We start from the raw sequence: 12,439 nt of genomic DNA, 5'->3' as shown, positions 1-12,439 counted from the left end.
TAAACAGCATAGCCGTCACCTCTCCAAACAAACGCAAAACGCACGTCAGACTCTCACACCTGTATTTCAGGTAGGTGTTCTCCCTGCTCTGCTGCATCATCCTTGTTTCCCAATACCGAGCCTTCATCTGCGGGAGAAAAACACAGCCACCTTCGGTTGTGCCCGACTGTGCCCCAAACGAAGACGAGGAAAAAGACAACACTTACCCAGTTAGCCAGAGCATTTCTCTCCTGAACTGCGATCTGAAAAAAGCCAACACACCAAAAGCCCATGTTCAGGGCTCTAAAGGGCACTTCCATCACCTGCAGGGGCGCCAAGGGGTCAGTGTGTTGGGCACAACTCAGGTTACCTGGTGATTGAAGGTGAGCTCAGCCTCCAGCAGCTGATCTTCCATTTCTTCCACTTCTTGTCTGTGAGGGACAATTGTTTTCATCAGACAAAACCCAACACTGGGTGTGATTTTCAATCATCTGCCCATGTGGCCATCCTCCTCTTATCTGTCCCCTCACAGGAAACACTTTCACCGGACTATAATTGGACTGTAGGATCAAAGCTATTCTTACAGCCTTTCCTTAACCGTTTTTCTTTGCCTGCAGGATCAGAACTGACAGAACTTCCTTACCCGTTTCCAATCTTTCCCTCAGTGATCCCATGACAAATGTCTTTTGTCACGAAGCTCTATTCTCCTTTAACTTCTATCCTCGCCATGGTTCCCAGGGTTGCAAAGACCAGCGCCACCAGATGGCACTACCGTGTTTATGGGTAGGACTCCTCCTAGGACAAACTGCTTTCCTCAAGACACCACCCCAAGGACACTGGTGTGGCGCCAGTTCCCACAGAGTCAGGCCAACACTGGGGATCCGGACATGTTTAGTAACGTAATTGTTTTGTGCCTTATCTTTCCGTGTCTGTTAATTCTCTCTGGATACATCCTCTGAATTTTGGTGTATATTACTTAGTTGAGTCCTCAAAATGTACAAACATTAAAAATCCAAAGGGACGGAGGAGTCAAGATGGCGGAGAAGCAGCAGGCTGAGATGACATCAGGTAGCAGGAGAGGAGCTAGATCGTTTATCAAACCATTCCGAACACCTACAAATCCAACAGGAGATCGAAGAGAAGAAGAGCAACAGTTCTAGACACAGAAAATCGACAACTTTCTGAAAGGTAGGACCCACGGAGAAGTGAATCCAAAGCGACGAGAAGATAGACCCCGGGGGGAGGGTCCGGCTCCTGGCAAGCAATGGAGGACAAAATCAGGACTTTTAAAAGCGATGTCCCCTGAGGGTCATTGCTCCAGAGGCTAAACCGGGGTGAAGCCCACGCGGGGACGGCGTGGCCCCAGGTCCTGCAGGGTCACAGAAGTGTCAGGTATTTGAGTGTCACAGAATTTGCAGGTATTAGAGCGGGGAAGCCAGCTACAGAGACAGAGCTGAGGAGTGAGCTCTCAACTCGGGGTTACCTTGAACTGTAATCTGTGGCACAGGCCACTGCTCTGTGAGTGGGGTCCCCACAAGATCCGGGGAGACCCCCCCTGGAAGAGCTCAGGGATCAAAGGGGTTCGGAGACTCCAGGTGGAGCTGTGTGCCAGAGACAGATGCTTGTTCACAGCCTGGGTGAGCTCTGAGCGCAGCCGAAGGCCAGGGAGAGGGGAGTGGTTGAGCGCTTTTCTCTGAGGGCGCACTGAGGAGTGGGACCCCTGAGCTCTCGGCTCCTCCAGGCCAGAGATTGGGAGGCCGCCACTTTCATTACCGACCTCCGGAACTCTACGGAAAGTGTTCAGGGAACAAAAGCTCCTGAAAGCGAACCTGAGTGGATGACTTAGCCTGGCCCATGGAAAGGGTGGTGCAATTCCACCTGGGGCACAGACAGCTGAGAATCACTACAACAGGCCCCTCCCCGAGAAGATCAACAAGAAATCCAGCCAAGACCAAGTTCACTTACCAAGGAGAACAGCGGAATACCAGAATGGAGAAAGAAAACCACGGATTCATGGCTGTCTCCTCATGATACTTTAGTCTTGCAAAGTTAATTAATTTTTTTAAATTTTATATTTCTTCTGCTAATTTTTTTTTAAATTTTACCCTTTCTTCTTTTAATGTTTTTTAACTAGTTTATCTTAACAATACTTTTCATAAAAAAAAATTTCGAACCTTCATTATTATTGTCATTTGTTATCCTTCATTTTATCTAACTTCAGTTTTGGTATACACATAGGATTTTTTCTTCTAAAAATTTTGGGGTACAACTTCTTCTAATAGATCAAATACACCCTAAAACTACCACCGGGCTTGTTCTGCTGTCCAGCCTGAGCAAATCTTCTCCACTTTCTTTTTCTTTCTTCTCCCAACCAACTTCCTATGAACTCCTTTTTTTACAAATTAAAAAAAATTTATTTTCATCTTAATATTCATATTCCATCCCTTCATTGTGTTTACCTTATATATGTTTTTCATTCTTTAAAATTTTGGGAGGTAATTTCTTCTAAGAGACCAAAATACACTCGAAATTGAGTGACCCTGTTCTAGTCACCAGTCTAATATGTATACATATTTTTTCTCTTTTATATTATTTCCTTATTTGTTTTCTTTCTTAAATTTTTTGTTCTGAACTTCTTTTTACCCCCTCTATCCCCCACCATGATTTGTGGTCTCCTCTGATTTGGTTAAAGCACGCTTTCCTGGGGTCTTTGCCACACTTTTAGTATTTTATTTTCTCCTTCATATATTCTTATCTGGACAAAATGACAAGGCGGAAAAAATCACAAAAAAAAGAACAAGAGGCAGTACTGAAGGCTAGGGACCTAATCAATATGGACACTGGTAATATGTCAGATCTAGAGTTCAGAATGACGACTCTCAAGGTTTTAGCCACGCTCCAAAAAGGCATGGAAGATATTAAAAAAAACCTATCCGGAGAAATAAAAGCCCTTTCTGGAGAAATAAAAGATCTACAATTTAACCAAATTGAAATTAAAAAAGCTATTAAAGAGGTGCCATCAAAAATGGAGGTTCTTACTGCTAGGATAAATGAGGCAGAAGAAAGAGTTAGTGAGATAGAAGACCAAATGACAGAGAATAAAGAAGCTGAGCAAAAGAGAGACAAACAACTACAGGACCACTTGGGGAGAATTCGAGAGATAAGTGATACCATAAGACAAAACAACATTAGAATAATTGGGATTCCAGAAGAAGAAGAAAGAGCGGAGCAGAAGGTATATCGGAGAGAATTATTGTAGAGAATTTCCCTAATATGGCAAAGGGAGCAAGCATCAAAATCCAGAAGGTGTAGAGAACCGCCCTCAAAATCAATAAGAATAGGTCCACACCCCGTCATCTAATAGTAAAATTTACAAGTCTTAGCGACAAAGAGAAAATCCGGACAGCACCCTGGGACAAGAAGTCTGTAACATACAATGGTAAAAATAGAAGATTGGCAGCGGATTTATCCACAGAGACCTGGCAGGCCAGAAAGGACTGGCATGATATATTCAGAGCACTAAACGAGAAAAATATGCAGCCAAGAATACTATATCCAGCTAGGCTATCATTGAAAGTAGAAGGAGAGATACAAAGCTTCCAGGACAAACAAAAACTGAAAGAATTTGCAAACACCGAACGAGCTCTACAAGCAATATTGAAAGCAGTCCTCTAAGCAAAGAGAGAGCCTGAAAGTTGCAGATCAGAAAGGAACAGAGACAATATACAGTAGCAGTCATCTTACAGGCAATACAAGGGCACTAAATTCATATCTCTCAATAGTTACCCTGAAGGTAAATGGGTTAAATGCCCCAATCAAAAGACACACGGTATCAGAATGGATAAAAAAAACAAAACCCATCAATATGCTGCCTACAAGAAACTCATTTTAGACCCAAAGACACCTCCAGATTTAAAGTGAGGGTGTGGAAAACAATTTACCATGCTAACGGACATCAGAAGAAAGCTGGGGTGGCAATCCTTACATCAGTTCAATTAGATTTTAAGCCAAAGACTATTATAAAAGAGATGAGGAAGGACACTATATCATACTCAAAGGGTCTTTCCAACAAGAAGATCTAACAATTTTAAATATCTATGCCCCTAACATGGGAGCAGCCAACTATATAAACCAATTCATAACAAAGTCAAAGAAACACATCGACAACAATACGATAAGAGTAGGGGAATTTCACACTCCCCTCACAGAAATGGACAGATCATCCAAGCAAAAGATCAACAAGGAATTAAAGGCCTTAAATGACACACTGGACCAGAGGGACATCACAGATATATTCAGAACATTCCATCCCAAAGCAACAATACATATTCTTCCCTAATGCACATGGAACATTCTCCAGAATAGATCACATACTGGGCCACAAATCAGGTCTCAACCGGTATCAAAAGATTGGGATCATTCCCTGCATATTTTCAGACCACAATGCTCTGAAGCTAGAACTCAATCACAAGAGGAAAGTTGGAAGGAACTCAAATACAGGGAGGCTAAAGAGCATCCTTTTAAAGAATGAATGGGTCAACCAGGAAAATAAAGAAGAATTGAAAAAATTCACGGAAACAAATGATAAGGAAAACACAATGGTTCAAAATCTGTGGGACACAGCAAAGGCAGTCCTGAGAGGAAAATATATAGCGATACAAGCCTTTCTCAAGAAACAAGAAAGGTCTCAAATACACAACCTAACCCTACACCTAAAGGAGCTGGAGAAAGAACACCAAAGAAAGCCTAAACTTAGCAGGTGAAGAGAAATCATAAAGATCAGAGCAGAAACCAATGAAATAGAAACCCAAAAACAATAGAACAAATCAATGAAACTAGGAGCTGGTTCTCTGAAAGAATTAATAAGATTGATAAACCCCTGGCCAGACCTACCAAAAGGAAAAGAGAAAGGACCCAAATTCATAAAATCATGAATGAAAGGGGAGAGATCACAACCAATACCAAAGAAATACAAACAATTATAAGAACATATTATGAGCAACTCTGCGCCAACAAATTTGACAATCTGGAAGAAATGGGTGCACTATTAGAGACCATATAAACTACCACAACGGAGCCAGGAAGAAATAGAAAACCTGAACAGACCCATAACCAGTAGGGAGATTGAAAGAGTCATCAAAAATCTCCAAACAAACAAAAGCCCAGGGCCAGATGGCTTCCCAGGGGAATTCTACCAAACATTTAAAGAAGAATTAATTCCTATTCTCCTGAAACTGTTCCCAAAAACTGAAATGGAAGGAAAACTTCCAAGCAACACCTTGATCCCCAAACCAGACAAGGATCCCATCAAAAAAGAGAATTACAGGCCAATATCCTTGATCAACACAGAGGCGAAAATTCTCACCAAAATACTAGGCAATAGGATCCAACAGTACATTAAAATGATTATTCACCCCCCCCGAGGGGGATTTATTCCAGGGCTGCAAGGTTGGTTCAACATCCGCAAATCAACTGATGTGATACAACACATTAAGAAAAGAAAGAACAAGAACCATATGATACTCTCAATAGGAGCTGAAAAAGCATTTGACAAAGTACAGCATCCCTTCCTGATCAAAACTCTTCAACGTGTAGGGATAGAGGGCACATACCTCAATATTATCAAAGCCATCTATGAAAAACCCACCGCAAATATCATTCTCAACGGAGAAAAACTAAAAGCTTTCTGCTAAGGTCAAGAACACGGCAGGGATGTCCATTATCACCACTGCTATTCAATCTAGTACTAGAAGTCCTAGCCTCAGCAATCAGACAACAAAAAGATATAAAAAACATCCAAATCTGCAAAAAAGAAGTCAAACTCTCACTCTTTGCAGATGATACGATACTATATGTGGAAAACCCAAAAGACTCCACTCCAAATCTGCTAGAACTTGTACAGGAATTCAGTAAAGTGTCAGGATATAAAATCGCGGCACAGAAATCAGTTGCATTGCTTTACACAACAAGACAGCAGGACGAGAAATTAAGGAGTCAGTACCATTTACAATTGCACCCAAAACTATAAGATACCTAGGAATACACCTAAGCAAAGTGGCAAAGAAACTATACTCAGAAAACTGTAAAGTACTCATGAAAGAAATTGAGGAAGACACAAAGAAATGGAAAAATGTTCCATGCTCCTGGATTGGAAGAACAAATATTATGAAAATGTCTTTGCTACCTAAAGAAATCTACACATTTAATGCAATCCCTACCAAAATCCCATCCATTCTTTTTTTCAAAGACATGGAACAAATAATCCTAAAATTTATCTGGAACTAGAAAAGTCCTCGAAGAGCCAAAGCGATATTGAAGAAGAAAGCCAAAGTTGGTGGCATCACAATTCTGGAATTCAAGCTCTGCTACAAAGCTGTCATCATCAAGACAGAATGGTACTGGCACAAAAACAGACACATAGATCAATGGATCAGAAGAGAGAGCCCAGAAATAGACCCTCAACTCTATGGTCAATTTAATCTTCAGCAAAGCAGGAAAGAATGTCCAATGTCCAAATGACAGCCTCTTCAACAAATGGTGTTGGGAAAATTGGACAGCCACATGCAGAGAAATGAAACTGGACCATTTCCTTACACTACACATGAAAATAGACTCAAAATGGCTGAAGGACGTCAATGTCAGAAAGGAATCCATCAAAATCCTTGAGGAGAATACGGGCAGCAACATCTTCAACCTCAACCACAGCAACTTCTTCCTAGAAACATCATCCAGAGCAAGGGAAGCAAAGGCAAAAACAAACTATTGGAACTTCATCAAGACCAAAAGCTTCTGCACAGCAAAGGAAACAGTTAACAAAACCCAAAGACAACTGAGAAAATGGGAGAAGATATTTGCAAACGACATATCAGATAAAGGGCTAGTATCCAAAATCTATAAAGAGCTTAGGAAACTCAACACCCAAAGAACAGATAATCCAATCAAGAAACGGACAGAGGACATGAACAGACATTTCTGCAAAGACATCCAGATGGCCAACAGACACATGAAAAAGTGCTCCACATCACTCGGCATCAGGGAAATACACATCAAAACCACAATGAGATACCACCGCACACCAGTCAGAATGGCTAAAATTAACAAGTCAGGAAATGACAGGTGCTGGCGAGGATGCGCAGAAAAGGGAACACTCCTACGCTTTTGGTGGGAATGCAAGCTGGTGCAACCACTCTGGAAAACAGCATGGAGGTTCCTCAAAAAAGCTGAAAATAGAGCTACCCTATGACCCAGCAATTGCACTACTGGCTACTTACCCTAATGATACAAACGTAGTGATCTGAAGGGGCACGTGCACCCGAATGTTTATAGCACCAATGTCCACAACAGCCAAACTATGGAAAGAACCTAGATGTCCATCAACAAATGAATGGATAAAGAAGATGTGGTATGTATATATATATATATATATATATATATACATACATACATACACAATGGAATACTATGAAGCCGTCAAAAGAAAGAAATCTTCCCATTTGCGATGACGTGGACGGAACTAGAGGGAATTACCCTTAGCGAAATAAGTAGATCGAAGAAAGCCAACTATCCTATGATCTCCCTGATATGAGGAAGTGGAGATGCAACGTGGGGGATTTGGGGGGTAGGAAAAGAATAAATGAAACAAGATGTCACAAAACAAACTGAGGGGTGCTGGGGGGAGGGGGTAGGGAGAGGGTGGTGGGGTTATGGACACTGGGGAGGGTATGTGCTATGGTGAGTGCTGTGAAGTGTGTAAGGCTGGCGATTCACAGTCCTGTACCCCTGGGGCTAATAATACATTATAGGTTTATAAGAAAATTAAAACATTTTTAAAAAATCCAAAGGGAACAGGTTTTTCAGGAGCCCAGAGTATGTAGTGTCTGAACTTACCTGTACTTGTCCATTTCTTCTTTGGTTAATTTCAGCTTTTCATCGGCAGCTAACAGCTCATTCTTCGTTGCATATAATTCACAAAGTATCTCTTCTAGCTTCCTAAGATGGGAGAGGTATATACATTGTCCAGTAGCCAAGGTCCTGAATTTCTGCCATTTATTCTCCCAGCACACTTGATGGCCTATGTTGGAATGTCCCCGCTAAAAGCACAGACTGACAACACAACGGGGAAATGAATGAAGGCCCCGTTTAGGGTTAAAGAAAAATCGAACTCTGGCTGCTGGCCAAGCTCCCTGCAATCGGGGCTGTCTTTATACTTCTCTACTTTAATTCATTCACCATGTCACCAAATAACATTGCACTTTGTGCCCTCTAGGAATACGTCTTTGGTTTGAGATGGTGAAGGCTCATTTCAATTCAAAGGGAAAAGCCAAGCCTGATGAGCTACACTCATTAGGATGAAGCAGGGGCCCATCATTAGTCTCACACCTCCATAGGGAGCCCTGATCCTCAGACCAAGGCTGTGCCCCACACAGTCAGCCCAAAGGGACCTTCCAGAATATGGCTTCACTGGCATGGAAACTCACTCCCACATATCTCTAGGCTTTAGAAGTACAATCCCTGGCCCCTCGTCAAAGATCCTGGTGTAGGAAAAGGCCAATCTTAGTGCCGAAAATATGTCCGCAAATAATCCATGTGAACTGACACATACTCAGGGTGTTATCTCAGGGGAACAGACTTCAGATGGAAAACTGTCAACTCCATTGAGTCAACATTTTCTTAAAAGATTTTATTTATTCATTTGACAGAGAGAGATCACAAGTAGGCAGAGAGGCAGGCAGAGAGAGGGGGAAGCAGGCTCCCCGCTGAGCAGAGAGCCCAATACAGGGCTCAATCCCAGGACCCTGGGACCATGACCTCAGCCAAAAGCAGAGGCTCTAACCTCCTGAGCCACCAGGCGCCCCGAGTCAAAGTTCTTGAACAAGACCAAGTGCATGGATGGTGAAGGCAGCAAACGGCGATGCTTAGAAAGGTTGGTCCGCTGGGCTGCCCTCGACTCTTTTGTTCATGGTGTTGATTCACAAGGTTTCAACAGGACACTTGTCAAGAATCTCATGCAGAAAGACTTAGAGACAGACAAAAGCTCTAGAAAGAAAAGGACAAGAGCATCTGCTTCTGGTCTCTCAACTATCCTTCAGCAAATGTCTTCTGGAGTGGCAGTCAGTGTGTGGCTCAGGAATATGGTATTGAAGAGAGAAATGTGGTCAGGACAGTGGACCTGCCCCAAGAACTTACCAATGAACAGAACCCAGGTGCCTGTGAGAGAGAGCGGCCCCCACCCCCAGTGTGGGAAGGAGTAACACAAAGCTGAGTCTCCGGGGAAGACAGGGAACAGTTTTGCTTTTCCACATGAATGAGCGACTCCAATGTCCTGATCTCCTCCTGAGATATAAAAGGAAACACTGGACAAGAGAGCAAACTTGTGAGAGAATGCACCCAATTTCTAAAGAGCACACGAAGAAACACGAGAACCGGATGGAGAAGAAGGAAGCCTGGGAGAAAGCCAGGCTGGCAGTGGGAGCCAATCTCCCCCAGGAAACATCAGTGAATTCTGGAACAGGCGAGTGAATACAAAGTAAATGAACAAGCAACCTTTTGGGGACAGGTTGGAATGTAACAAGAGAAGGTCCGGTCCAGCCAGCAAAGATGAGACTTAGTGAAACTGCAGGCTTTGGTTGGGATCCAAAAGAGTTATACCTAGAAAATCGTGTGGAGGGGCACCAGGATGGCTCAGTCATTACATATCTGCTTAAAAGCATTTGATTCAGGTCATGATCCCAGGGTCCCGCAATAGAGCCCCACACTGGACTCCCTGTTCGGAGGGAAGCCTGCTTCTCCCTCTCCCACTCCCCCTGTGTTCTCTCTCTCGTGGCGTCTCACACTGTCAAGTAGATAAATAATATCCCCCCTCCCAAAAAAAAGAAAGAAAGAAAGAAAGAAAAGAAAAAGAAAATCAGGTGGACAGGAAATACCCTGGCCTGCTTAGGGACTGGGCTGCAGCAAATGATCTCAGTAGTACGCCAGATGAAGGGACCCAGTATTGCTGGAGCCCCAGCACACTTTCTACAAAGAAACTTTCCCTGTTTCTGCAGGAAGAGAATTCCATTTTTCTCTCCACATTCTGGACCCAAGTCTCATACTGAACAAGAGATGGACCTAATGCAGGAGTGGTAAGAGCACGTGATGAGAGTGAACATGAAAGGACAATGTAGACTGACCCAGAGGGGATCCAGGTATCAAAGTGATTAATGCTGGTACCTTTCCCCTTCTACCCCAATGAATCACACAACAACGTGTGGCAAGTCGTTAGAACAGAAAGGAAAATGCAGGTTACACAAATCAAGATAGGAAGGGCAGGCACAATTCTACAGAATGCATTTGGCAAAAGTACTCTAAGATCCAATTCCAGAAGATCCAAATACAGTTACCTAGACTTGCCGCCACGAAAAATCATACAACGGTATCTATGACAACACAGCAATAGCTTACTCTTCTGCAGTCCGTTTTCGTTTTTCAGAGAACTCCACCACCATATCCACTTTCTTCTTGAGCAGGTCCAATTCTGCTTCCTTAGCAGTTTTCTGAGAACTCAGGGCATTACACTGGTCTTCCAGGAACTTCTTCCTTTCTGTAAAGGATGAGTTTGCTTTTGTGTGTTTGTGCCATGACCTAAGAACTCCGTTTCGATGGGGAAAGGAGAAGGGCAAGACCTTGAAGGCAGGAAGGCATTCTTTCCCTGCCTGATGCAAACTCATTGCCACCATATGGAGATTTCTAACCCCATAACAACATACCTTTCAGTTCTTGGTTCTTAGATGTCAAGGCTCCCAGCTCTTGATCCCCCAATTCATCTTGGCCCTTTAAGACAGATTTGAGAAAAGACTTATGAGGGCACCTAACAGGACAGGATTATGGAGGGCAACAAAGAAAGCCCTTGAGGCATACATAGAATAAGGGGAAAGTCAAGAAAGTAGTTCATGTCAAAAACCGCACAAATGGCTTTCTTAGTGGAACAGATAGAAAATAATCTTCTACTATACAATTGGGCTTGCTGTCGCCCTTCACCGATCCCGTATTTTGTGGGATTTTCTACATAACTTGGAGGGCAGTGCTGAATGTGATGATGACCCAGCTGTGAAATAAACTACACTTCCTAGACCTTGAAATTGGAAACCTCATCGGGGTGGTCCTAAGTGAAATCACAGCTCACGGTTCAGTAGGAGTTGCAGTTCCCAGGCGCCCATCCTCTACTGCGTCAACAGCACAAGACTATGCCGCACTCACCTCCCCCAATGAACCAAAAGCCTCCCAAGCCATATTAGAGGACAACTAACATCTAACTCTAACCATGTCCACGTTCTCGATATTCTTTTCTCTCTCAGCTTGTAAGAGAGCCTGATTACAATGAAGGGAGTCCTTCAAATTTTCATTAATCTCTTCCACCTTTTTGATGTTCTCCTTCAAGAAAATATATTGAAATGTATATATGTTGAATGAGTAACAATGATGCATTCCTTGGGGCACCTGGGTGGCCCAGTCTGTGGAGTGTCTGACTCCTGCTTTCGTTTGCCTCAAGTCCTGATCTCAGGGTCATGGGATTGATCCCTGCATCAGGCGACACACTCGGCACGGTGTCTGCCTGGCATTCTCTCTCTCTCTCCTTCAGACCCCCTCCCCTCACTCTTTCCTTCTCTCAAATAAATCAATCTTAGAAATGATAGCAATACTACTACTACTACTAATGATACTTCATTTACTTTTATTTCTGTTTAGAACACAATTCAGGCAAAGAAAGGATTCTTACTTTCAATTTATGTACTTGAGCAAGGGAAAGCTCATGTTTTCTCTTCGTTTCTCCTTGCTTCTTTGCTTCCCTGACCTATAAAACATATGAACAAAGAATCAGAATTCCAAAACAGCATGTTAGAGAAACCTCTCTAGCAATGTGTGACTCCTTTCTCAAAGAGAGAGGCAGTGCGCTACATCTGTGAAGCTTCTCTTACTCAAGGACTGCTTCTGGATCACACAAAATAGATGGATAGAATGAACTACCAGAGGGGGAGGTAACCAAAATGAAATCACAAGAAATATTTGAAAGGGCACACATACCTTCTCCTCCCAACTCGCTATGTTTTTTTCTAGATCCTTGTTTTCTTTTTTAAGGTGATCAATCTTCATCCGGATTTGTTCTAAAGTAACTGAAAGGAGAAAAAAGAATGTTAAGATAATGAGCAAAAACAGTGACATTGAATAATCCCAGTGTATTAGCACCAGAGACACATTCTCTGACACTTGGGTGTCACTAACTTGCTAACATTCCCATTGTGCCTGAAGAAAGCAAGTTGTAGTAGCATTTGAAACCTAAGACTTCCTATATCAGTGAGATTCCTACTTAAAATGTTTTTCAAACATACGGAAATGCAATCAAGTGTCTTCTCATTTTCTTCCATCTGTAAGCACCATTCTTGGAAAATTCAATCCCTGCAAATGCTGATGTTATCGCCAGAGC

The 12,439-nt window shown here is 42.8% G+C and overlaps 1 protein-coding gene across 1 annotated transcript; it reads right to left on the bottom strand.

Moving 5' to 3' along the window:
- Window positions 1–340: 340 nt before the first annotated feature.
- LOC116863398 (transport and Golgi organization protein 1 homolog) lies at window positions 341–12,177 on the bottom strand. Its single transcript, XM_032850857.1, has 6 exons — window positions 12,058–12,177; window positions 11,735–11,809; window positions 10,725–10,788; window positions 10,420–10,558; window positions 7,867–7,968; window positions 341–410 (listed from the first exon to the last, which is right to left on the bottom strand). Exons 1-6 carry the CDS (start codon window positions 12,175–12,177, stop codon window positions 341–343), a joined length of 570 nt encoding a protein of 189 aa, XP_032706748.1.
- Window positions 12,178–12,439: the final 262 nt, after the last annotated feature.

The sequence above is a fragment of the Lontra canadensis genome, unplaced genomic scaffold, assembly GCF_010015895.1.
Source record: "Lontra canadensis isolate GAN:19392208 unplaced genomic scaffold, GSC_riverotter_1.0 scaffold1068, whole genome shotgun sequence".
Classification (NCBI taxonomy): Eukaryota; Metazoa; Chordata; class Mammalia; order Carnivora; family Mustelidae; genus Lontra; species Lontra canadensis.
The sequence above is the reverse complement of the archived record's forward strand: the minus strand, read 5'-3'. Positions and strand labels throughout refer to the sequence as shown.